The sequence below is a fragment of the Desmodus rotundus genome, chromosome 12 (genome assembly GCF_022682495.2).
Source record: "Desmodus rotundus isolate HL8 chromosome 12, HLdesRot8A.1, whole genome shotgun sequence".
NCBI classification, from domain to species: Eukaryota; Metazoa; Chordata; class Mammalia; order Chiroptera; family Phyllostomidae; genus Desmodus; species Desmodus rotundus.
In genome coordinates, this window is record NC_071398.1 from 99,313,977 (window position 1) to 99,339,619 (window position 25,643).

The 25,643-nt window shown below is 59.4% G+C and overlaps 2 protein-coding genes across 5 annotated transcripts in view; one reads left to right on the forward strand and one right to left on the reverse strand.

Moving 5' to 3' along the window:
• The window catches only part of CD247 (CD247 molecule), a 59,317-nt gene extending 47,307 nt beyond the window's left edge, over nucleotides 1-12,010 (forward strand). Inside the window, exons 2-8 of the mRNA XM_024579315.4 lie at nucleotides 7,382-7,485; nucleotides 8,476-8,532; nucleotides 8,900-8,980; nucleotides 9,858-9,890; nucleotides 10,411-10,467; nucleotides 10,889-10,930; nucleotides 11,704-12,010. Coding sequence (XP_024435083.1) covers nucleotides 7,382-7,485; nucleotides 8,476-8,532; nucleotides 8,900-8,980; nucleotides 9,858-9,890; nucleotides 10,411-10,467; nucleotides 10,889-10,930; nucleotides 11,704-11,769 — 440 coding nt within the window. The 3' untranslated portion in view covers nucleotides 11,770-12,010. The remainder of the gene's footprint in view (nucleotides 1-7,381; nucleotides 7,486-8,475; nucleotides 8,533-8,899; nucleotides 8,981-9,857; nucleotides 9,891-10,410; nucleotides 10,468-10,888; nucleotides 10,931-11,703) is intronic.
• A 599-nt stretch (nucleotides 12,011-12,609) lies between these two features.
• Nucleotides 12,610-25,643, reverse strand: part of POU2F1 (POU class 2 homeobox 1) — a 113,620-nt gene continuing 100,586 nt past the window's right edge. For 2 of the 4 annotated variants that reach the window (XM_053914583.2, XM_053914584.2), the window contains exon 16: nucleotides 14,491-24,766. In XM_053914583.2, coding sequence (XP_053770558.1) covers nucleotides 24,456-24,766 — 311 coding nt within the window. In that variant the 3' untranslated portion in view covers nucleotides 14,491-24,455. Of the gene's footprint in view, nucleotides 13,108-13,767; nucleotides 13,915-14,490; nucleotides 24,767-25,643 lie in introns of those variants that run through there. The other 2 variants (XM_053914585.1, XM_053914586.1) reach the window with 2 other exon arrangements.

Consider the following 25,643-nt stretch of genomic DNA (forward strand, 5'->3'; position numbering starts at 1 on the left):
AGCTGTTTACAGGCAGATGGTTTTCCCTCCTCCGCACGTCGCCTGTTTGTGTCTTCGGCTGGTTCTTCTCCTTCTGCACTGCTTGTCTTGGCTTTCATTTTTCTAAGCATTATGGAGCCAACTCTCACCCTGTAAAAAGCTTTAGAACAAACCTGTTCATCAGAGAATTATTTACAGCACTGAGAAGCTGGGAGCAAACGAGCACCGTTGGTTAAGGGGGAGGGTTCTCGCGCAGCATTAAGGAAGACTCAGCAAAGCCATGTGAGAGCACGGAGAATGGAGCACTAGATTGTAATATCATGCTAAGTAAACGTGATCCTGTAGGGACGATTTTTGTGTAGAATGGCTACAATTTGTTTAAAAAAACACCTTGAAAGGCAATCTGCCGTCACATCCACAGTGGCTGTGTTTGGAGGCCGTATTATAAGATGATTTTGATTTTTTTCTACTTTTCTGCACTTTTATATGGAGTTGACTTACTTGAAAATAAAAATGCAACCACAGGAAATTTTATAAAATTATTGCACAAGCCCTGGCTGGTGTAGCTCAGTGGATTGAACACAGCCTGCGAACCAAAGGGTCGCCGGATCAATTCCCAGTCAGGGCACAGGCCTGGGTTGCAGGCCATGTCCCCAGTAGGGGGCACACGAAAGGCAACCACACATTGATGTTTCTCCCTCTTTCTCCCTCCCTTCCCCTCTGTCTAAAAATAAATTTTAAAAATCTTTTAAAAAAATTATGGCACAAACCACATATGTTTAATGGAAATAAAAATACAAGCAGGGAAATATTGGCCCATAGTTCTGTTTTGGTAAGAAATCAGAGAGCTCCCTCTCTCTGTTTTTTCTTTGAAATTTTAATGTATTGATATAATTAATATGATAGGTGGGAGGAAAGAGAGAGAGAGAAACGTTGATTTGTTGTTCCAGTTATTGGTGTTCTCATTGCTTGAGTCTTGCATGTGCCCTCACCGGGGATCGAACCTGCAACCCTGGTGCATACACATGACACTCTGACTGCCTGAGCTCCCTGGCCAGGGCCTGGACAGCTCCCTTTCTGGCCTGGGAACCCTCGTCCGTGGAAATTCGTAGAATCAAACATGAGTATCTGGACCCCACCACGGTGGAGGGGCTGAGGGGACCTGTTCCCTGGGGAGCGGTGATTATGTGGATGTGCCCCACAGGCTGTGGTGATGAAGGGCTCCAGGTGGGTCTGTCTCCGAGGGCCCTGGCCCGAGTGGGGCCTGGCTTCACATGCAGTAGCAGCCCAGCTGTCCCTGTTCCGCCAGCCAACGGCAGAGTCCAGACATTGTCTGCTAATATGGTTTGACCCCTGGAGAAGGAAGGACCCCACAGCCTGGCGAGGAGCCCTTCTCCCTAGCCCTGAGGACACCCGAGGACGGGACCCAGGGGTGTCTGGCCTGGGCTCAGCCCTGGCTCTCGCAATGGGGCTGTTATTGACTCCGAGTCTCAGTTTCCCCAGATGGGAGGCCACAGTTGCTGTAAGGGCCGAGGGAGAAACTCCCACGTGCCTCCTGGCACAAAACACCCCTTCAGAGAGTGGTTAGCATCCTGGTCTGTGGGTCTAGCCTCCGTCTTTCCCGCTGCAGAGAAAGCTGGCTGCCCACCAGTGGGATCACCGCCCCACGGGGTGGCCCGGGCCCCTCCACTGTGCGTGCTTGGTCAGGGGGCGGGCCTCACACCCAGCTCCATGCCCAGAGCGGCCGCCACTGCCTGGTTAGGCACACGTGACTTCCTGTTTTCTAAAGTCTTGGGTGGCAACATCATCAATGGTGGTGTCTGAACCCAAGGGGGGTGGGGCAGCAGCAAGACGTTAGCCTCAAGGTCGGGGTGCAAGAGGAGGTGGGGGTGCTCGGAAGCTGGCCAATGCCACCTGCATTGTGGGTGTTGTGATTGAGAGTGATGCGTCGAGGACCTATGTGCCAGGTAGCCAGCCCATCCCGTGGCAGCGTCCCCCCTGGAGGAGGCCACCCTGTGGTCACACCGCCGGTCATGTAGCAGAGCCCTTCCAAGGATTTGCTCTTGCCTTGATCCTGAAGTGCTTCCTGAGAAGGGGAGGGAAACGGGAGCTGGTGCTGTTGGAAGGCTGCCCGCGGAAGTGGGAGAGTCTATGCCCTGTGTGCAGAATTGGGACCACAGTTGACGGGTGATGAGCTCCCCGTCACCCGGGATATTCAAGCAGAGGCTGGAGGTGCCAGAGAAAAATTCTTTCAAGAGATGCGATGCCCTCTCTGTGGGAGCAATCCCGGAGCACTGGGACGAAGTGCAGAGAGGAGCCCTCGTCCTCGCCTGCTGCTGCTGCAGAGCGCCCTCTGGTGGCAAAGAGGGCCACCTAGGGCCGGTGGGCTCAGCAGGTGCCACTGAGCAGGGCACTTCACACACACTGTCCCCTTGTGTCACTGCATAACTAGCCCCCCCCTTAAGTCAGTCTTATTAAACCCCCTTTGCAGAGGGGAAACTGAAGCTCGGAGGGGTGAAGGAAGTTGTTCCAGGACAAAGCCAGGAAGAGGCCGATTCAGAATCTGAATCTTCGTCAATCTTCGTCTTTCTGGCTCTTGGGCCTCTCTCTTCCTTCCTCCTCTCAGGTGGCCCGGGGGCATGGCTGGTGAGGAGGGAAAGCAGCCAGTGAAGCCCAAGTGCATCCTCTGTGCTTTTCAGGCCTTGCGGGGTGGGGCACTCTAGTGAAAACCTCGCCGGCTGCTTCAATTCGATGTCAAAACTGCTGTGGATTCAGAGACGGCTGAAAGCCGTGTGTCCTGTCCCCAAAGGTGAGGGACACCTAAGACACCTGGGGTCAGCAGACCCCAAAGTCCCATTGGGCTCCGCCACTCAGGGGCAGGTGTCCTGAGGGGACAGCTTTGTTTCTCTCTTTATCAACCAACAAAGAAACGCAGTAGCTCCCTGGTGATCCCCTGCCTACCTTCTGGGCTCCTGTGGGAATCAAACTCGACCGGGCACAGGAGGTAATTTAAAAAGTACAAATCGGGGTTCCAATGAGAGGAACCATTACCGGTTGGTAGGGTGTGAGGGAGGCTATCCTGGCGGCTACGGCAGGACTGGGCTGAGGGAGACCCGTTCTCCCTGTTCTGCAAGCTCGCAATCTGGCTGGGAGACACACAACACAGCTCACCGACCGCCACCCAGAGAACCCAGATGCCACGGGGCAGTGCCTCCCCCTGGACCTCGCTGGGACGTGGTCAGTGCCGTGAAGACGGCCAGAAGGCGTCACGCTGAGAGGGCTCAGCCGCTGTCACTAATAGCCATGACGCTCAGGACGGGATGAACCGCAGGGAGAGGTGCTCTGGTCCTCTGGTTGCCCCCGGCGTGTCCTCTGGGCATCTCCCAGCTTACTAGGCTGAAAGTAAAAATCAAGGCCACTGCGAGGGAGCTTTGGACCCGGACGTTACACCCTGGGCTCGAGGTGGGGAGGTGGGGGACATTGAGGCTGAGGCCAGGCTGAATGGACAGGGCTGGGGGTTGCTGGGCTCCGGGGACAGGCTCTGGGGACGGTATCCAGGCAGTGGGCTGGTTTCCACAGGGTGATGGGAGGCCTTCTGGAGGAGGGTGGGGAAGGAGAGCCCTGGAGGTCGGTCACGCCTGCATGTCTGTCCCCTCCAAGTCCAGCACAGTCCCATTTGTGGGACAGGAGGCCAAGCACAGCCCAGGCTGCACCCTGCTGGGAAAATTTTCAAAGATGTGGTGTGGCTGGGTTTCTTTGTCACCTTATCCCACATCTCCTGGGAGGAAAGGTTTCCCTGGGGGGCTGCAGCCTGCCGGACCCCTCGCAGTGTGAGGGGCACTCCCAGGGGGGCTGGGAAAGGGCCAAAACCCAGGTTCCCTGTTCAGCCATGCGACAGCCAACGGAGCTCCCCCAGACTTGTGAGGGGGATCGCAGTGAGCATGCTGGCTGGGGGTCTCATGGCTGCTAACCACTGTGGGTACAGGTTCCTTCCCAGATTGCAAACCCCACTCCACTGTGCAAGTGCCCGAGTGTGCAAACCCCACTCCACTGTGCAAGTGCCCGAGTGTGCAAACCCCACTCCACTGTGCAAGTGCCCGAGTGTGCAAACCCCACTCCACTGTGCAAGTGCCTGAGTGTGCAAACCCCACTCCAATGCTGAAAGTACCTGACTGTGCAAATCCCACTCGGTGGCTGGAAGTGCCCAAGTGAGCAGGACCAGCTCCTCTGCAGCGCAAGCCTGCTTTCCTGGCAGGTGTCATCGGGGCCGTGCTCCGCCCTGGACTAACCCGAATCACCTGCAGAAACAGGCTGTCTCAGCCTGTGTCCTCGCAGTGGGCAAGGCCTGACCCCCCAGGCGCCCACTTGAGGACACCAGCCCAGCACACTGACACCTCCCAGCCCAGAGAGGCTTCGTGTCCTTACTTGCAATCTGTCCAGATGTGGGGGGTCCCTTGGAGGTGGGGCCGTGCCCGGGGGACGGGTCCCCCAGTAGAGCAGGGTAAGTTGGAGTGGGGCAGGAAACCAGGCCGAATCCTCTGACTTCAGGGTTTGCTGACTCTGCCTTGTGCGGGGCAAGCCCAGGTCGTAGGGGCAAAGGCCCCTGGGGCCGGACCTCACCCCACAGCTCAGCTGGGAGCAGGGCGCCCTGCATAGGGAGGACCTCAGGTTCTCACCCAGCCCTGAGGGTAGACTTGATTAACCTCCATTTTACAGATGGAGAAACTGAGGCCCCATGATGTGAGGCAACTTGCCCACAGCTACTTAGTGGGGGGGAGGGGGACAAAACCCACCTGCTGCCCAGCCCACGCTCTTTCTAGTTCAATAACCCCTGATGTCAAGCAGAGGCTCAATGAATATTTAATCAGTGACGTAAGTGAACTGGGCCCTGGGCTCCTCATGGAATTTTCTGGGCTCCCCCTGCCTTCCTCAGGCCCATCCCCCTCAGCACAGGCACTGCTGGAAAGGGCAGAGGGAGGTCCCTTCCCCCCACCCTGGGCACACCACATCTGTCATTGGTCACAAAATGAAGCTGCTCTTTGGACAGAAAAAAAGACAACCGGCCCCCATCACTCATCTCTGGGGAGGCACCCAGTTCCCCTCCCCCACCGCACTGGCTCTGCACAACCCGAAGAATCGTGTCTTCTTATTTGTTCTGAATTTACTGTCCAGTAAGTTTTCTGTCCTCATTTTATGTGACAGGCAGCCAAGCGATTTTTCTCCCAGCACTTCCTCTGAATCCTAACCACTCCCATAAATCGCCTCGGGCAACTCCTCTCCAGTCTTGAAAGGAACAATCACGGGGGCTTTGGTGGCCTTTGCAGGGAGGGGAGCGACTTCTCCCCTGAGAATTCCACCCCGCTGCTCGCTGCTTGCGCCGCTGTGGGGGCAGGAGGATGGGGGATGGAGAGGAGGCAGCCCCCTCCCAGCTCCCATCTGCAGCACTAACAGCCAAGGCAGGGGTGGGGGGGTTGGGGGAGCGATGGACCTCCTGACCCGCGCACATTTTGTCTGTGGGGCGCTTTGTGGGACCCAGGCTCCTGTCCTGAATGTTCACGAGGGACAAGGTGGCTGGACTAGCCCCACTGGGCAGGTGTTGGGTGCAGGGGTGGTGCCCATACTGGCAGGCAGGGTGGGAAGGACCCGGGCCAGAGTCATGTAGGCAGGTGAGTCAGGGCCCTGGTCAGGGCTGGGACAAGGGGTCTGGACTTCGCTCACAGGACAGGTGCTGCCAATGGCTTCTGAGCAGGGACTTTGGGGAGTTTACAAGGCTCCCAGCTGCCCCAGCCGGGAGGGGCCCTGAATTAGAGAGTCAAAGGTTTGAGGACAGAGGGACTCAGGGGGTGGGGTACAGCTCTGGGGGCGGCCTTCAACCTCCTGCCTGTGGGAGAAACTAAGCATGGCCCCTGCAAAGGGTGGGCAGGGACCCACGGAGGAGGAGGGGAACCCCTGAGGGGGCATCTCAGGCAGCACCCCCCCCACACTGGCAATGTGAGCTGCTGGATAACCCTGAAGTTCTCTGGGCCTCAGTCCCTGTGGGGTGCCGCTGCGGGGGATCTCACCAGTGACTGCATTAAAGTGGGGTCTGGCACAGAGTAAGCACGGAAGAAATGTTACCATTTCCACCACGTTTAACACAAGAAGCCGCTGAAGAGGGTGAATAACTTGCCCCAAGTTACAGTCAGTAGGGATAAGACAGCAGCACTCCAGGGCACATTAGCCACTCCCTCAGTGGCCACCAGAGGGCGCGCTGGCCTCAGGACGACCGCCAACCGGGCGCACCTGGCACCTGAGCGCCAGTAACACGGGGCGGGCAGGGTGGGTGGCAGGAGACAGCCGGTCGCTGCTCCCGGGCTGCAGGGTGAGTCGCCGCACGCATCCCTAGTAGGAAGGACCATCTAGGCTCCAGTCCTCACCCCCTCACTCACAGTTCAGTGAGCTTTCATATACAATCTAACTTTTCTTTAACCTCAATGTTCACGGTGCCCCCTTCCCCAGCCCTGCTAGACTCCAGTGCCAGGGCCAACGAAACCTGCTCTCCTGCAGCCACCCAGGGTTGATGCAGGATAGGGGCCCCACAGTCACTTGCAGAGGGACCACTGAGCGGCTCTGTGCGGCTGCGTAGGTTCGTCACCAGATGGTGGCAGGGGTGCAGGGACGGAAAGGGAGAGACTGTGCAGAAGGGACTGTGCAGAGGGAACTGCACAAGCGAAGGCACAGAGGCGACGGTCAGATAGAGCAGGTGCGTTCGGGCACGTGCTGTGGGGCTGAGGCCTCGAACTACCACTGTGAGCAGGAGGCCAGAGGTCCGGGTGGGGAGGGCCCACCAAGGGCTCCTTGGTCTGCTGCTCACGAGACCACTTGGCCCGGGAGGGGAGCCAGCATCGGACCCCACTGCCCTGGGCAGTGGGGGTCCAGGGGGGGCTGCTTGGTCCCTGGCACTGAAGACGTCAGAGTCAGAAAGGGAGGAGTTACCCAGATCCTCGAAGTTCCAGTGAAGGCAGAGGCTGGAATGACCTCATCTGACCTTTAGTCCTATTCTGTCCCTGCAGCGGGGCCTCAGGCAGCCACACCTCTAAACTCAGGGGTCACCACTCGTCCAGAAGCAGGCACGCAGAGGCTTCCAGAGTCCATGGCGCATGTGGGGCTGGGGCACAGCGGGGCCCCGTGGCACCCAGGCAGCTGTCCTGAGTGCGTGGTCAGCTTCACTTACTACCACCCTCCCTCCGTTTCCACCTTCCTCCCAGCTCTGTGGCCCCACAAGGTGTCGCGGCACTGTGGGGGCCGGCGAGGTTTTCCCAGGAGTTGGTCCAAGGGGGTGGGAGGAAGATTGGGGTCAGAGAGGAGCTGAGGACATGCCTGTCACCTGGGCCTGGCTAATGGGTCTCCTCTCCGGGCACAGACGCACAGAGCTTCGGCTTGCTGGACCCCAAACTCTGCTACCTGTTGGATGGGATCCTCTTCATCTACGGCATCATTGTCACCGCCCTGTTCCTGAGAGCAAAGGTGGGCGCGCCTGGCTCTGGGGGGAGGGCGTGGGCCCCCCTAGGTGGATGTTCAGAGGGGCCTTGGTCTCACAAAGTCTCGAGCGTGGGTACCTATGGCTTGGCATCCATGGGCCGAGCAGGGACCAGCCCCATGGGCACATTGGGTGGGCTGGGGGGTGGGCAGGGACCCCCGTACTGGCCACCTTAGTGAAGAGCGTTGACATGTGACACCAAGGTTTGGGGTGGGGAGACAGGTACTGCTGGAAGTTAATGGCCTTATACCTCGGTCTCTCCCCAAGTCCACTGCCCGTCTGCTGGCACAGGTCCCTGGAAGGAAGTGGGAGGTTGGCCCCAGCAGGATTTCTGTGGGGCCTCATACTCCGGGATTCCTTGGAGGGGCGGGGCTGGGGGGCCCTGGTGGGCGGAGGGCGAGGGAGGTCCGGTGGGGATGGAGGCTCCAGTCGTGTTCTCACTGCAGCACCCCAACCCAGGCTGTTTGGGAGTTGAGACTTTGGCATTTTATTGGAAAAGCAGAATTGTGCGGACTTTCTTTTTAATGTCTGAATGAGCCGCCCGAGGTCCCTCGGGTGGGCCCCCAGCTCTGACCTGCGGGGCCTGGCAGTTCCCAGGCTGAGCGGAGAGCGGGAAAGGGGTGGCTCACACCACGCCCTGGGCAGGTCTTCAAGACCCTCCGCCAGCGCCAGGCAGGATGCGGGCAGCACAGGAGTGGGACCTTGAGCAGCCACTGGCCACCGGTGGGGCTGTCCCCCGAGGTGCTGGGAGAAAGCCTGAGAACATTCTGCTGGACCTCCCCGAGGAGCTGGGGAGGGCACTGTGCTGGGTGGCTTGAAGTCTGCCGGGGCCAGCATGGCACTGCTCGTGCCCCGGGGGAGGGGGAGGGTGTAGGGAGCAGTGGGGCTCAGAGTGGGCCACCCGGTGGGCTTGGCGAGGTGGTGGGTGGTGGCAGCCCCGCTGGGGCACTCACGCTGTACGGTCCCCTCTCTTTCAGTTCAGCCAGAGTGCAGACCCCATGGCGCAGGGGCAGGGCCCTGGTCAGCTCTACAACGTGAGTCTGCTCAGCCGCGCAGCCCGCGGGGATGCGGGGGGGGGGGGGGGGGGGGCATGGCCGGCAGGGAGAAGGAGCGTCCCCTGCTGCACCCCAGAAAACCCGGGTGGTAACGCACCTGGGTCGGGGGTTGCTGCGAAGCCCACAGGCTCTCAGGACCGAGTGCTGGAAAGGCCCGCTTTTCGGGGCACCGGTGCGCACAGGGCTGGTCTTCCCATGCGGCGGGGCTCCCTGCGCACCCGGAGCAGTCTAATTGAGCACCGCCCCCACCGAGGTAACATGACCCCGAGGTGTGCTCGGACATGCTGAGACCCGAGGGACCAGGCAGCACCCCCCACCCCCAGTCCCTGACATGCTCCTATTTCAGGAGCTCAACCTGGGGCGGAGAGAGGAGTACGACGTGCTGGATAAGAGACGCGGCAGGGACCCGGAGATGGGAGGAAAACCGGTAGGCCTTTCCGTCCCTGCCTGCGCCAGTGTGCGTGTGCGTGTGTGGAGGCGGGGGTGGGAGGGCCCTTCAGAGCCACCGGCACACACTGTCACTGCCTGGGACCCTGCCTGCAGGGGGCCTGGGCCCAGCAGAGCTGGGAGCCCCTCTCCAGCTGCCCCCCAGCCGCGCCTCTGTTCCACAGGCCCCTGAGATGCGCTCACAGTGGCACTGTCTGCCCCAGGGGGACCCAGGGAGCCACAAAGAAAGGGTTCTGGGTGCCAGGTACCCCTCAGAGCAGGGTCACCGGGCGGCTCTGTCCCCTGCTGTGTCAGGGGAGCAGCTGGATGAGGCCAGGACCATCCTGCCTGACACCGCCAGGGACCCTGACGGTCCCTCCAGCACCCCCTCCACCCTCTGAGATATGTGTAGAGTGTGTTGTTAGAAAGAATGGGAGGACCCCATCCACCTCCTTGATGCCCTGCCCCCCCAACCTCAGCCCTTCTCTCCTTACCTGGACCAGGAGGGGTGAGTGGGTGGGGACGGATGGGTCAGTGGGTCCTGCTGAGCAGCAGCCGGCCGCGATCCCAACGGGGCACTTGGTGTCTTTCACCTTCAGCAGAAGCCCCACTTGTAAGCTTGTGCTACAAGGGCCAGCACATCAGCAGGTGACAGACGGGTCACAAGCAGACATCCGGCCTGTGTGCAGGGGACCGTGTGGGGCACCTGGGGCAGTAGGACACACCGCTCTGCTGCGAGGGGCCCAGTGTGGGGGCAAGGCTTCGGAGCCAAGGGGGGCACAGGCCACTGCAGAGCCCACAGACTTGGGGGGGGGGCGGGGGCAGCTCACCCTCGCAGGACGGTCCCACACCTGACCCTTGCCTGTCTCTGCCCGCAGAGGAGGAAGAACCCGCAGGAAGGCGTCTACAACGTGAGTAGCGCTGCAGGAGGGTCCTCCCCTGTCACTCCCTGGGCCGAGGGCCTCCTGTCCCTCAGCACCAGCCCGTGCTGCAGGTCCTGGGGGCAGTGGGGGGCGGGGTTCCTGCAGGTCAGGCTGGGCTGGTCTTCCAAGGGCTCCTGTTTCTCCTCAATGTCTCCCTTGATGGGGACGCCGACCTCACCGTCCCAGTGGGCCTGACGCTGCTTACAGATGTCAGTTTGGGTCTGCCACCGGGCGGGGGGCCACGAAGAGGGCCCCTGCTCTCTGCAGTTGGCCGACAACTTGCTCAAATGCGTGACTCCGGGGGTGGGGGGCCCCGCGTGGCCTGCTGTCCTCGGCTCCAGGCCAAGGGCTGGCGGCCAGAGCCCCTAGGGTTGAAGAGGGAGGGCAGGAGCTGGCTGTTGGCAGACTGTGAATAAGGACCCTCCCAAGTCGGAACCGAGAGGCCTGGTCTTGGAGGGGCCCGCGTCTGCCACAGTGGGGAACCCGTGTCCCGTGCTCCCCCCTCTAGGCGCTGCAGCGGGAGAAGATGGCTGAGGCCTACAGCGAGATCGGGATGAAGGCCGAGGTGGGTGCTGCTTGCTCTCAAACCCAAGGACTGGGGGGCGGGGGAGGGTGCCCCTGAGAGGAGCCTCCTGGTCTCCCCCTCCCGTCCATACTGCCTGCTAAAGCCACATGGTGACCTCGGGGACAAAGGTTAACCTGCTCCTCCCCACCCGTCACACGGAGGGCACTGCTGAAGAGCCCTGAAGGACACTGCGGAGACCCATGTATTCCAGCAGCAAACAGCAAGGCCTGGACCCCAGGAACCGGGTGTCCGTGTGGACCTGAGTGGGCAGAGCAAACCCGGGCCAGCGGAGCCTGGTCGCTCCCTCTGCAGAGGCCCAGGCCTGGCCGGTGCCCTTCAGCCACTTCCTCCCTGGGGCCCTCCAGGGGGCGGAAGCCACGGGGGACAGCCTGACCCACCCCCTCTTGTGTCTCCCCTGCAGAACCAGCGCCGCAGAGGCAAGGGGCACGACGGCCTCTACCAGGTAAGGGCCCGTCTGCGCACCACGCAGCCTGCTGGTTGCCTCCTTCACCGATGGCACCACCTGGCCAGGGCGTGGCCAGCCTCCTACCTGCTCTTGCCAACAACTGGGCAGGGCAAGCAGGGCGGGGAAGCTGGGGTCCCATTATTCAGGCAGATGACTGGGTTTCCCCTAGAGGCGGGGGGCGTCCTAGGCACTGACCCCCAGAGCCAAGCAGCCACCGCCTGGGGCTGTGCCATCCAACCCTCTGCCACCACCCGGCCGGTGAGGCCTCTCCCTGCACAGCCGTTCCACCTAGGAGCCTCAGACCTAGGGCGGTGGCAGGAAGGGTGCGGAGACTGAAGGGAAAAAGGGAAGTGCTGCTCCAGGTAGCTGGTTTTATGCGAATTGGGGGGATGACTAGGCAAACGTCGCCCCAGGGTCTCCCCTCACCTCTGGCTTCCACTGGCTGCCTGGGCCAGGTCCCGGGTTGGTTCCCCCACTGACTCCAACCTGGCAGGCTGGCCCCACTCACCGTGATGTCACAGGGACCCCGGGACATGGCCTGGGAAGAGGTCTTCCTGTGACAACTCTCTGGCTAGGCACAGAGCTGCGGAACACCGTGGGGGTTCAGCAGGAAAGGAACTGCCCCCCACTGTGCCCAGTGGGGACTCCACCGTCTGGCACAAGGGGTGGTCCCCAGGCCTCTGGAAGCGGGTGGGCGCCTCCTGTTGGGCTGGTGGGCTTGTGCCCAGATGGGCGCCGGCCCACTGTCTTTCCTGGCTTCCTGTCCCCAGGGGCTCAGCTCGGCCACCAAGGACACCTATGACGCCCTCCACATGCAGGCGCTGCCCCCTCGCTAGCGGCCGGCACGTGAGGCCAGCCCTGCACACACCGAGGCTGTAAGGCCCAGGACAAGCCGATTACGACCCTGGCTCACACCCCTCACCACTAAGGTCTTCCTCTTCTGGAACAGGACGCCTCAGGCTGTAACCGTTTGGTCCCTCCCAGTCCCAACCCCTCACTCACAGGACATCACCCCGCAAGCCATGAGGGAGAGCGACCCCGGGCTGTGGCCTGTCTTCTGTTCGGGACTGCGGCTCTTGCGGGGGGCGGGGAGGGGGAGGGAGGGGAGGGTGGGCACGGCCCCAGTGGAGCCCCACCTAACAGTCTGCCCTGTGCTGTCAGTTCACGCTGCTGTAAATTTGGCTTCTGTTGTCAGCCGTCCGCAGCCTCCTGCAAAGGTCTGGCCGAGGGGCAGTGGCGGGAGGAGGCACCACCGTGGGGAGGCTCCAGAGCCCCAGCCTCTGTCAGCCAGTGCCCTGCCCACACGGTGGTCTGGGGCCAGACACCCTGGGGCTGAAGGAGGAACAGGCCCATCTGCCTTCACGGGGGGCGTGCTGGGAGCAGACTGGTGTAAAACCCTGTGTGGGCCCTGATTGTGACTGAGCAGGGGAGCCAGAGCAGGGCCGAGGTCGTGTGCGTCTGGGGCACTCGTGCCAGTCACACTGAGTTCGGGGCACACCTATCGCCGTGCAGGTCTGCAGGGAAGAGTCCGCACCACCCGGACCCGCAGACACCCTGGCGGACAGGGCCCCCGGATGGAAGCCCGTCTGCTCAGGCGGGCTGAACGCACGCCGGTTTGCTAAAGCCACCTCTTTGCCCAATAAACGCTTCGGTGAAATTGCTGCTGTAGGCTGAGCTTTATTTCGGCAGTCAGTCCCCGGGTAACCGGCCTGCCACCAGCACAAGGAGACCGCGGGCACTCGGCACCGGGGCAGGGGCAGACTGAGAGGGAGGGGCCCTGTGGCAGGGCTCCGGGAGGTGCAGCTGCAGGGTGTGGGACAAGCCTGAGGGGCTGCCCTCAGAGGGTGTTGGGGGCATGAGGACAGTGCCAATGACACAGCACAAACCTCAGGCCACGGGGATGGGGAAGACGGAGGAGGTCAGAGGGCAGGGGTCGGTTTCCCTCACAACAGGTGGCCTGTCCCCAGCAGGCAGCCCTCCCTCTCTGGGCAGTGGCTGTGGACCAGCCCGCCGCTGGTGCTGGGTGAAGGCTTTGGGATCCGCACCTTCACTTGTTCACAGGAGGAGCTGGTCAGGGCTGTCAGCGGCCCAGCGTCTGGGACCCCAACAGGAATGACGTGCGCCACTGCGGGGCACACACATCACCGCTCCCGGCAGCTCCTCTGTCCCAGCACCTGGCGAGCCACCGGGGAGGAGAGAGAAGTATCAGGAATCATCACGGGGTCAGGGACTTAACTAAGATTTTGTCCCTGATTTCAGCCCCATTTCCCGAAAGGACGCAGTACCCTGGGCGGGGCGGGTGGGTGAGAGCTGCTGCCGGGGAGTGCAGAGGGGGTGGGAAGCCTGGGGGGGGCGACCTCCAAGGGGGCAGGAAGACTTCAGATGAGCTTGGCCAACTTGAGCTCACCCAGGCGCCAGCAGCCTCCCCTGGGCTGCGCTGGGTCTTCTACTCACGGGCTTTCTAAAGGCCGGTGGGGGGCTCACCCCCCCACCCCCGTCAAGCAGAGGAAGCCTCACGCCGCACTCTAGTCTCCAGGTCTGCTGAGCTGGGCGGCCGGCGGGGCTCGCTTGACGTAAGAGAGTTTGATCCACTGTGTTAAGAAGTTGGAGGCAAGGTGGGGGGTGCGGAGCTGGGGGGAGGGTGCTGCATGCAGGGTGAGCAGAGAGAGAGGCACCCTGGGAGGGGACTGAGTGGCACGCTGACAGACGGAGCCCCAGAGCCAAGGTGAGAGGGACCCTCGCATTTGGAGAGAAGAGGCGGCAGCAAGAGAACTCCCCTCGTGCGCAAGTCACCGGGTGTGTGGGCCACTGTGAGTGGGTCAGGGCACACGCACCTTCTAGGAAGGGCGGCAGGATCCCAGAATCGCACCGGCCCTTTATCCTCCCTCCTGAAGGTGTGACCAGTGGGCTTTGCCTTCCAAAGTCCTCGTCACCCTGGTGAGCACACCACCGTCTCTACCAAACAGGACTCCTGTCAAAAACTTGAAATAGTTTTAAGGGAATAACGTCACCCACTTAACTACAAGCTGTGAATACAACAAGTGGGGCTGGAGAAAGGTGGGCGGGGGACCCCACGCCCTCCCACGGAGCCGCCCTCTCACTTGAGTGGGCGCACCAGTTAGCTGCCCTCCCAGAGCTCCGCGGCCGCGGCAGCGTGCCCCTGCGAGGAGTCGTGCGGAGGGCGCAGTCCTCCTTGTCCTGCAGTCCACAACGGCACGGAGACACTGCGTGCCGAGCAGAACCAGCGAGAGGGCTCCGCTGGGTGCCCGTGGGCAGGAGACCAGGTGCCGCATGCGCAGGGCAGCTGAAACGGTGACACTGGCAAGTCGAGTTTGGGGTCAGTTCTGTGGTCAAGTCCCCAGGGCAAAGGGGTCTGTGGAGAGCCCCATCACGGGGCCTGTCAGGGGCCTGTTGTTCGACAGCAGTGAGCCCTGGGGTTTGAAAAGCCTCCTACTGCTGGCTCCTGCCCCCTGGCACATGGGCCAGGGAGGAGCGGGTAGGGGCGCAGCACCCAGGTCTGGACCCGACACCGTCAAAGAAACTCAAGACAACATGGAAACACTTGGAAAAACGGTTTAATGATGTTTTACAACAGAAAGGAGCTGTACAGTTACAGTCAGGTCTCATATGTATAAAAATCACAGCAGACAAACGCACCTACACAGACCGAGCCTTTCCTGCGGGCTCGCCGCCACCTGCGCAGCCTCTCCCGACCCCGCAGCCCCGCGGGCAGCCTGGGGAAGGGCGGCTACAGGAGGGGAACTTTTAAGGAGACAGCACCACTCATACCCCACCCACCCCCCGACTCCTCAGGCCTCGGGAGGGATCAGTGAGCCCCCCTAAATGAGAAGCTGCTTGTGTTTCCCAGGGGCCCAGGTAACAAAGCCCCCGATTCCAAGTTATCTGCTGATTTTTATCAAATGTTCCTCTGTGGGGGGAATGGCTCCCAGGCGTGGCGGGGCTGCAGTGAGGCTGTACGACAGCCACCCAGACTGCAATGCCACCGCGGGGAGACGTGGAAGGACCCCCAGTCCAGGACTCTGGGACTGCCATCGCCTCGTGACAGCTGCTGGACAGAGCGGGGAAGAATCGTTTACACCACAGCGGGAGCGTCCGCACAAGGGAACTCACACTCACATGGCCCAGTGCCTGAAACCAGAAGCTCGGGGAGGACCGGGGGGCCAGTCCCGCCCTGTGTCCTTCCCCTGACAACAGTGGGAAAACACCCCTGAATCAACATTTAAAAAAAGGAGCAAGAAAAGAAAAGGTGGGGAAGTCATTTAAAGGCAGAGAGAAAGAAAACATCTTCAGAAACACACGATCACTAGGTCTTCAAAACAGAACAGAGCCCCGGCTGGGAGCAGGAATCAGCGAAGCAGCACTCGGGTTGAACGGTGGAAGTTTATTACTGAACAGTATGTACACGCAGAGGCTTTCATTGTCTCTGTCACCGTGAACCCCCAGGCAGTGACAACTGTTATGTTAATACATACGCGGACACACCCCAGACATACAAAAATACTAGCATTTCAAACTACTAAGAATAGGACAGTTCAGTTACCTTCATGCTATGACTTTACACGAAACAAATGACAAGTTAAACGACATTTTCTTAATATCCCAGAAATATACCAAAATATACATCTACGCTTTGGAATCACTGAGGTTAGGCTAATGCGAGTGCTGGGCAATCGTACTTCACACACGAGTCTAAGGTTCTGCGGGACAGAGATTATCTTTGGTATTTGCATCAGGCTAACATCACTTATTAACATTTGGATTTTGCTTTGGGATAGAGCTTGTATGACCCTAGAACCAACCCCCCCCAATCAACTGAGAGTAAAAAGGTCCGTGTAAAAAGCCCCTTCACTTGCACCCCCCGCCCCCCGGTAGAAAGTCGCAGGCATCTACCTAGCGCAGGCGGCTGTGACAGACGATGCATAGCTGCACAGTGCAGAAAGGAGACCAGCTACGTGGGGAGATGACAGCTCAGGGATCGCCTGCACGCTTCTCAAACCCAGGGCGGCTGCCTCCACGCATCCCGGGAAGGGACAGGGACGGAAGGCCCCAGGGCCCTGGGCACACGCCCGGCCAGCACCCAGAGGTTAGCACCCGGCAGAGCGGCCAGGCCTGCGCCAGAGTCTCCAGCCCCCCACCCCCCGCTCTGTGGAGACCTGGGGCCGGCAGCGCCCGCCCTGCCCGTCCCGGGCCCAGCCTTGCCGTGACCGTGGCGGTGTGGGTGGATAGCCGCGAGGTGGGGTTCTGTCTGCTGGAATGCCAGTTTGTGCCACGGCACATTCACACGCTGGCCAGGGCCCGAGCGCACACCTCTGCGAACCCGACGGGCAGGGCAGTGCCTGCCGGCCGTGCTGCGCTGCAGGCCGGGACACCACAGACTGGATCGGACCGGAGACTGCCCTTCTCTTTGGTTTTTTTGTTTGTTTTGAGTTTATACAATCATTAAGAAATCTTTGGTTTTGGCTGGAAATTTAAAAAACAAAACAAAACCAAACAAAGAAACCGCCCTCCCTGGCAAACGGCGGCGGCGCGAAGACCTGGTGGCACTCTCCCAGGCGGAGTGGGGGCCGAGGCTGAGCTACATTCGAAGGAAAGGTGGCCGGGTGTGGGGCGCAGCTCCTGAGAGCCATGGGACATAAGATTGTCAACTTATAACAACAACAACAACAACTTAAATATTTGGGTCTCTCTCGGTCACGTCAAAGGGACGACAGTGATATGCGTGTGCGGCGGTCGGCGCCGAGGGGCCTCTTTGGTGCTGTCCCTCCCAACCGAGGTCCTGAACACAGCGGAGCCCGGCGGCCTCGGCGGGAAGACACGGGCAGGAGCTGATGTGCGGCCAGCGGTCAGAAAGGGGGCGTAGCTGGCCAGCCCCGGAAGGCGGTGGGGGCAGCAGGTGTAGACCTGTGCAGACCCCTTGCAACAAAGAGAAACGGAAGATTGCAATTTGCCCTCAGTTTGCAGTAGCTTTCAAGCAGCGACATTCAGAGGCGTCAGGAGGCCCCACCCCAGGCCACAGGCCCCCTGGTGCTACAGGCCAGCGCTCGGCAGGACTCTAGGAGGGAGGGCGGGCTTGGCAACTCTGTGGGGTTTAGAGGAAGTTAAAGCGAGCTACTCAGTCCCGAGTTAGAATGAGGTATGCGGCGGCCCTGGGCTGCAGTAGGGAGAGGCCTGCGCTCACTCGCCCAGCCTTGGCCGCCACCACGGAGGAGGGGATGGATGGCCAGCCTACTGTGGGAGGCGGCATCTCTGCGGAGGGCAAGGGGTGCACACAGGCCTGCTCCCCAGAGGTAAGGAGCTGAGAGTCCGTCCGTCTCCCCCGGACCTAGCCTCGGGGCCGGCGGTGCAGGCTGCGGAAAGGCCATGTTGCAGAGGCGGCGGGTCTCCAGCTTGTAGCACAGGGGCACAGCGCACCCCCCTCGGGCCTGTGCGGGTCAGAACCGAGACAGGGCACCTGGCCTGCCAAGGTCCATCCCTCACTAACAAAACTGTCACCCTCTGAAAGTGCATTGATTTCCTGCCACATGGCTCCCACAGAAACGTGGGGGGCCAAGGGGAGCACGGGGTCCTTTCTACACCTGGCTCTGTCCTGTCCCTCCGAGGCCCCTGACCGCAGAAGCATCTGGACACCTCACTTGGAACAGCGCCACGTCCGGCCATCTGCCTGCAGTCTTTGGGGTGCACTGTCCTAACTCAGGGTCCCTCAGCAGCACAAGGCTGCTGCGTGGCCCACTGAGCACAACGATGAGCAAGTGACAAAGAAAACCCAGGGGGACTTTGCAACAGACCTCGGTGTTTTTCACAGGGAATAAGGTTTGGGGTCTGAACTAACTGAGAGTGCCCCACGTCTGAGCCGGAAGGTGGGGCAGGGTGGGCAGACTCGGGGCACAGAGAGCACCCACCCTCTCCAGGCCCCACAGTGCCTCATTCTGTGCTCAAAGTGGTGTCCACTGAGCACGCTTGTTTCCCCTAACCCCCATTTCAAGTGCTTCCATCTCCCACATCCCACGTCCCATGTCCCACCCACACGCCTGCCCAGAGGTGGGGGAAGTCACACAGCACTGACATGCTTCTGCGTCGCGTCCGAACAGGCCTGTCAGAAAAGCTTTCATGAAGTTCAACAACCTCACAGTCTTAGACGAGTATTAAAAGAGCGATGCATTTCTTGTCCCTCTCTCCCTTTCTGGGTCCCAGCAGCGGCACCTGGGACAATGAGCTCCCCGACTCCCAGAGCTTGGCGGTAAGAGCACCCTGGAACAACATCCAGGAGAGCCAAGGGAGGCCTTGTGGTTTCCCACGCCACCCTGCTCTTGAAAACACCATCCTCTATAAGTGACAGAACAGAGGCAGCACGTGGAAATGTCACCTGAACTCAAACCGGCTCTACGAATGTTTAATGAAGATAAAGAATCCCACCCGCCCCCCACACCCACGGTCTCCCACAACTCCAAGCGCCTCACGTCGGCCCTGACCGGCCCCGCCTGCGCACAGACCAGCAGAGTGGGACGAAGGACGCTCTTCCAGAGCTGGGATGACCACCAGGGCTCCCTTCAGAACATGGGGAGGGGGCGGGGAAGGGACAAAAGGGAAGCGGCTCCAAATGCTGGCTGTTTGCTCCCAACCCACTGCCTGTCCAGAAAGTGTGCATCCAAACAAGGGCTGGCAGCGTCTGTGGCGGCCACACCAGGCCCCTGATGTCCTGTGAGGTTCTGGGTTCCTTTGTAAATGGCCTTCCTGGGACACACTCTAGGGAGCTGAGCCAGCCTGCCTGCAGCTTGGGCTGTAGGTCTCTTCACTTTTCCTGAATGTGCATCCCACCCCCCCGCCACCCTCCCCACCTACCCCGTCGGGAACAACACCCTCCTCAGTCCTACCCACCAACCATCCCCAGAGGCCACCCCCCTTCACAGGTGGTAGGAAACAGGTTGGCCGCCCACCTTCAGGTTTGGTGCTCTCCGTCTGCAGGTTCGATGTGGAGAGGACTGGCCCTGGCACGAGAAGAGGAAGCCTGGGTCCGCAGTGCCGGCTGCCGGCCCGACATCCAGCAACCGGGCACAGGGCGACGAGAAGAGCCTGTGTCACTCCCCCTCGCCAGCCCCACGCGCCATCCACTCCTCTCTGCCCTCCTCCCCAAGTTAGAAGGGGCACTTCCGGCCACGCACACGCGCGCGTCTCTGCCCGAGGGCCTGCTACGCAGGGGGTAAGAGTCCTTCGGAGAGACCAGCAGGATCAGTCTGGGGGCATGGGCAGGCAGAGCAAGGGACACTGATGCCCAAGGGGACCCTAAACCTGCTGGACGACCCTGCAGGCCAGACCACAGCGAGGCCAGCAAACCCTCGACCCAGTCAGAGGGATGCACTGTCTCCTCGGGCAAGTCAGACACAGGGCAAGAGACACACACGAGCAACAGTGTCCTCCTCACGTGGTCACCCCGCCCCCCCCGAACCCTATACACTGTCACGTACAGACAGGACCCCAGCACACCCCAACACACACACAGCATCAGTCATAACACACACTAGTTCCCTAAGTGCTACAGCTAGAGTCATTCCCACTACTATAAAGTTTCTTCTTATCTACTTGGGTTTGAGTTTAAAATCAGTTCTGCAACAATTCTACCCTATGCTGAGGTATTTCACGGAGGTGCTGGAGCTCACTGCTACCCTCCAGCATTACCCTCACAGACTCAGGTGTCGCCATTCCAAGACAGAAGGGAGAAAGGAGCAGAGGAGACCAGACTCCAGGCTCAACCCAGCTTCCCACAGGCTCCCTGCATCTGGCAGAGGCCGGGGTCGGGAGGCTGGGGTGTTGAGAAGCAGTAGCTCACAAGCCAAGTGGGAATCTGGGTGTGAAGTGGACAGCTCAGAAAAACACCCCCTGCCGGCGGACAGAACCGTCTCAAATAGCTGCCCGGGAAGCCCAGGGGCTGGCGCCCCCCACAGCGTCTTTGGGCGAAGAGAAGGGTGAGGCGGACGGGACTCGGGCCCGCCTTTAGGGGTGAATGGGCCCATGCCCACACGGCTGCCCAGTCCCTGGTGTGCGCCCTCTGCACGGTCGGTCTGAGTGCTTCCTGAGCGGCCCGGAGGGCTTGTTTTCTCAAAAGTGAAGGTGAGCACTAAGGAAGACTGACCGTTTCATAAAGTGTTGTCCTCAAAATGTCTAAAGACTGAAAATGACTTCAAAATGGCCAGGGCCAGGAGCACTGTCACATGCTGAATGCTTCTTACACACACACACAAGTGAACTCATAATGGTTACAATCGGATTAACCCATCAATTCTTTCTCACTGGAGTAATTTTAAAATTCAGATCTTTGGTCTGTTAACCCTCTCAGCTCTGTTCAATGTGGCTGGAGGGCGCAGCTTCAGAGGCGCCCGCTCTCGAGCTGACGGAACAGAAAGCACTGGCCAAGCCCTCCCACTGCACCCCGCCGAGGCTCTTCTGCAGCCCACTGTCCTCACGTCGCGGACCAACCTCTGGGCCTCCCGGGCTGAGTGCGCACAGCCCGAAGCAGCCCCATGCGGACAGGTTTTCTCTGCCTTCACAGATGAAGGAAAAGAGGGCAAAGTAATATTTTTTTAAAAAGAGGTATAATTGTGCTTCTTCCCCCATCAATGAATTATGGAGAACCAATTAGCAAGATAATCTCACTAAAATTTTTAAATTAATCTCCTTTTCCCTCTGAAGAAAGATCCTGGTCTCCAGCAATGCTAGCAGGGAGCACACACACGGCAGCTGGGCCCGTCGGTAAGCTGCATAAACGGGGTCGGTGCGGAGCTTTCTCATGAAGTGCGCACAGGGAGTGCCTGTGAGACCAGGAATGGCCTGCGGCCAACTTCAGTAACTCCTTATTCGGCACTGCACTTAAATGCACGCAGCACTCGGCTTCCTTCCGAAGCCGGGAACCAGACCTGGGCCCCGTGGGCAGCCCCTGCCCAGGCCCCGCTGGCCCCACTGGCCCCACTGGCCCCGCTCAGACTTGCACAGGGCACAGCTGCAGCTCGTGACCAAATGCACCGCTGTGAGGAGCTGGAGTGGATGGTCCACTCAGCACTCCCCAGGGAGGGCCCGCCCCACGGGCCAGCGCACGTGCACCAGAGTTAGTTTTTGGTTTAACATGCTAACCAAACCCAGGGGTGAGGCGAAGCCAGCATAAATACAGGGGGAAAACAGGAGACGGATGCGCTGAACTGCAATGGCCCATCTGGCCCTTCCTCCCAGAAGCACAAGAACTCGGACTGACACCTCTTTTTGGCCAGATGTCCCCCTTAATTTCCAGACTCCCCCACGAGGTGTCTAGTAGCTACGTCTGAGCAGCCAGCTTTGGAGATTCAATCCATGCAGAAAGCTCTTCTTGAGACAACAGAAAGGCAAGGCAGAGGGAGAAAGGACAGAGGCGGAGCCGGGGGAAGCACGGCCAGCGGACCGACCACCTAGGGACAGGGCGGGAGTCTATTTTAAGCTCACCACCACCAACAAGCTGTGTTAGTGTTCCACACGGACAGACGGATGTGTATAATGTATCTTTCATCTCGCAGCTTGTTTTTAAATAATAGAAAAAACTCAGTTAGCTTTGTCTAAGAATTTACTTCTTTTAAACGCAGGTTTCCAAGCTGGTTTCAGGCTTGTGTGTCCTCATGGGGGTTCCCTGACAGAACCCCTTGTCCCAAACTGACTGGAGGGGATGGACAGGGCCGGGGACAGAAGGCCATCGCCCTGGCGGCTGAAGCTGAGTATCTGTACGAACGCTCCAGTCGCTCGGGAATCACAGTTGGGAGAGGGAGCATCTTCTGAGCCACACAGGAAAACAGAAGAACGCAGACTGTCCTTGTCCCTCCTCTTAGCCTTTGGGCTTGAGTCCCTGGGGACTCGACGCTTCCTTTGGTAGCCACTTTGGGAAATTAATGCTATCACCTCTAAATCAGTATTGGGGGCATCTGCACCCCCTCCCTGAACACTGCCTCCGACACTGCCCCCTCCAGGGAGCCCCCCACGGGCAGCGGCAGGAGGACTGCGACAGCCCGACATCCGTGCACACAGACTGCAAGAGAGACGTGGAGTCGGGAGAAGGGACCACATGACCACGTCAGGGGTGGGGAGCGCGGGAGAAGAGTGTGTCGCTGACGCTGCCGTTCATTTACACACCACGTGAACTGAACTAGGGGAACTCAAGTTCACGTCTGCCCAGAGGATAGTACAATTTACCAACATAAAAGATTAAAAGAAGCAGCAACTTTTATATAAAATTAATAAAGACAATGAAAAGGAAATTGTCAGTAGCATCTAACTCTTCAATGTGTCTGAACCGCACGGTATAAACTAGTCCATTAGTACAGCAGCTTGCTAAAAATTGACTTTGGTTCAAGCTTAGTTAAAAAAAATACAACATAAAAACACACCAACGTCAAGAAGGTGGATGGACGTCTGCTGGTCTCCCGGCCTGCAGGTCGCTGACTCGGGAGGCGCCTGAGGGCAGGTGAGGGAGAGAGGAAGGTGCCGAGGGCGGGAGGTAAATACTTCGTGAAGTATTTCAGGAATACAACGGGAAGACAGAGGAACAAAGAAAACCAACGACTGACGAAAGTGTTTCTGGCCTTCGAACTTTAGCCGCCTCCCCCCCGCCCCCCCCTAAGACCGCAAACAAACACGCACTTTGCCACATCTGCTTGCCTGGGCCGCTCCTGACGCCACAGAGACCCAAGTGCACAGAACCGAGTTCCCTCCTCCCCAGCCCGGCGATGGGAATGGCGTGACCTGCAAGCCCATGGCCCTTGGCTGGAGAGGGGAAGTGCGGGCTCGGACAGGCGAGGTCAGCAAGCAGCGCGGACGCTGGCCAGCCGGGCCTCGCCTGAGTCCAATGGGGCGCAGGGGCACAAGGCGGGGGCCGAGCCCCGCGGGTTTTGGTACAGATGCTACAATTATAACAGGACGGGATGGAAAAGGGATCCAATTCCCCTTCACCTGCTGCATGAACTCTTCCTTTTCTTGGGCTCAATTACACAGTCCAGAAACATCCAAAAACAGTGCCAGAAGCTCACCAACCTCCCACCCCCCACCGGCCCAGAGATGTTCCCACCATTAGACCCGCCTCACAGGGCGTGGCTCACCAGCCCAGGCCACACCTGCGGCCACACCGCAGGGCGGAGCTCCTGCTCAGAGCCCTGCGGAAGCTCTGAGCCCCAGGGCCGCTAGCACACAGCGCGCGCCTAGTCCCTCAGAGGACAAGGACAGTCTCGGGGGGACAGATCTCCAAGCCGCCTGGGGAAAAGGAAGTCTGTGGCCAGAGGAGAAGGTGGAAGTGACCTTCTGAAGGTCAGTCACCGTCACCGGGGGAGAGCAGTGCAGCAGGGCTCCTTCAGAGAACAAAGGAGGGAACGCACCCCAGTCTCAGCAAGTCAGCTTGTTCTTGGCCAGGCCGGTCCTCGAAAAGTCTAGACGAAAACCCTCCCACACAGTGGCACAGACACACACACAGCAACAGCAGGAGCATTTCTCAGGAGACAGGAAGTCAGGAGAGCCACCCAGTCAGGTGTCTGCAGTAGTCTTTGCCCTCGGGCCGAGCCCCACCTGCACCACATGCGCCCTGTGGGAGGCGGGAGCAGCGCCGGTGCACCTGGGGCCCCGGCCGGGGGTCCTTCAAGATCAGAGTGAGAGCCACAGCCCAGCAGGCACCCCTTCCCACACAGAGTGCTCGGAAGGCGCCGCCTAACGGGGGTTGGGGAGTGAGGCGTCCGCGCACACCGCCCTCAGCTTTTGCGCTGAGCCTCTTGCATAAGTGGCAAAAGAAAATAACTTTCTAGGACCTCTGTAAGAGTCATCAGGGATAAGGAAACCAGCAAGAACATTCTGCAGTTGAGAACTCAAGTTCCCCTGACCCCAGAGCCCCCCCCCCACAGCGTGGGGGCTCACTGAAACAGGATCCAGGAGCAGAGACAAACACGTCCAAACTATATATATATATAAAAACAACAACAGTAATAATAGAGATACAGTAACACAGGCCTGCCTAAGTTGTACCAGTTAAGAAAGGAACCCCCAACACAATCGATACTATTATAAACACCTTGTTAGGACTCAATGGCCTATACAACAGACCCATAAAAATGATTTTTTTAAGAAAAACAGGAATTTAGACAAGCGAGAACCCCTTCCTACACTGGAATGGTCACCCACCTCCACTGCCATCCTGACTGCTGGAAATGATAAGTAGTAAGTAGTCCTTTCACTTATTTTTCATTTGTTTTTGATTTTTTTGTTTCTGCTTTTTTTTTTAATTTTTCATTAGAAAGTTCTCCAATCCATGAAGCCATCCTGAAAAGACAGTGTTTTATTACAAAATTAGGCAAATGTTGTCCGGTCTCCATTCTGTCTTTCCGGCACGTGTCTCTCCTCCTCTCCTCTCCCTCACCCTCTCCCCAAGGCAAGAGGGAGCCCGCCACACCAGCGGCCCTGCCTGGCTGGCAGCCTGATCGCACTGCGCGTGGAAGAGGCGGGTGGCAGCCGCTCACTGGGCCTTGGAGGCGGTGGTGGTGGTGGAAGCAGCCCCGCTGGCAGAGGCCACTGTGAAGAGAGAGTTCTGGATGGACTCAGCCGAGGTGGAGGTGGCGTGAAGGCTGACGACAGGCCCAGAGCTCCCCGCAGAGGCTGCGGCGGCGGAGACCAGGCTAACCGGGTTGCTGGTGAGCAGAGAGAGGTTCTGGGGGTTCAGGAACAGAGGGGCGGTCACGATGTTGGGGGCTCCTCCCGCATTGGCAAAGACCAGGTTCCCAGTCGCATCCAGTGATGTTATTGGAAGAGAGCCACCAGAAGCAAGAGCTATGGACAGACCCCCGACAGGTGGAAGCAGAACGTTAACACCGCCCCGGACAGGCCCGAGGACGCCCCGAATGGACCGGACTCCCCCACAGCCCAGCTGGGAAAGGGCAGCCGTCCACCGACTGCTGTCCTTAATCAGGGTGCTGTCTTGTCACCAACTGAAGTTCTGTCTTAGTTTTGAAAGAGCCTCAAGGACTGACTGGCCTAATGATCAGAGGCTGGACGTGGACCCGGGCGGGGGGCTGTCTGATCCATCTAATCCATCAGTCCCATCTCTAGCAGAGAGCTCCACCTGATGCCACCTGCCTAGACGTGCCTGGTAAGTCCAGTAACTTTTTCAGTGCAGATGGCCAACTTTCAACTACCTCCATGCAACCTAGCTCCGGGGAGTACAGCACTGAACGCTAGTTAGCCTTCCCCATCCGCCTGGCACTGTTAGCAATTTGAGCACTCTATGGTTTCGTACACAAGATGAAAAGCCATGTTTCAAACGGCTTTAGTTTTAAAACAATTACATGTCACCGGTCAAGCGTAACGTGTGACCGAGCCCTCCCTTCCCGAGGCACGCGGCTGGCCTCCCTGACTGCGCGGAGCGCGGGGAGTGTGCAGGAGGCGGGGGGACGCAGGGACGCAGGGGCTGAGGTGGGCGGCTCAGGTGCAGACTTGCTTTAATGCCTGAGACCTGTCTGTGATGACGGCATCAGCAAGGTTTTCTTTAAAGTGATTGGGTACTCTCATCTACTAAGTTTTCTTGTTATGTGACAACCCCCCAAAGGCTCCTGGACCCATAAAACCATGCCCCCTACATGGGATTTGAAGGCTTCTCTAGGCTTCAAAAATTTGGTTCGTTTCTTACGTAACGTATAAAGAAAGCCAA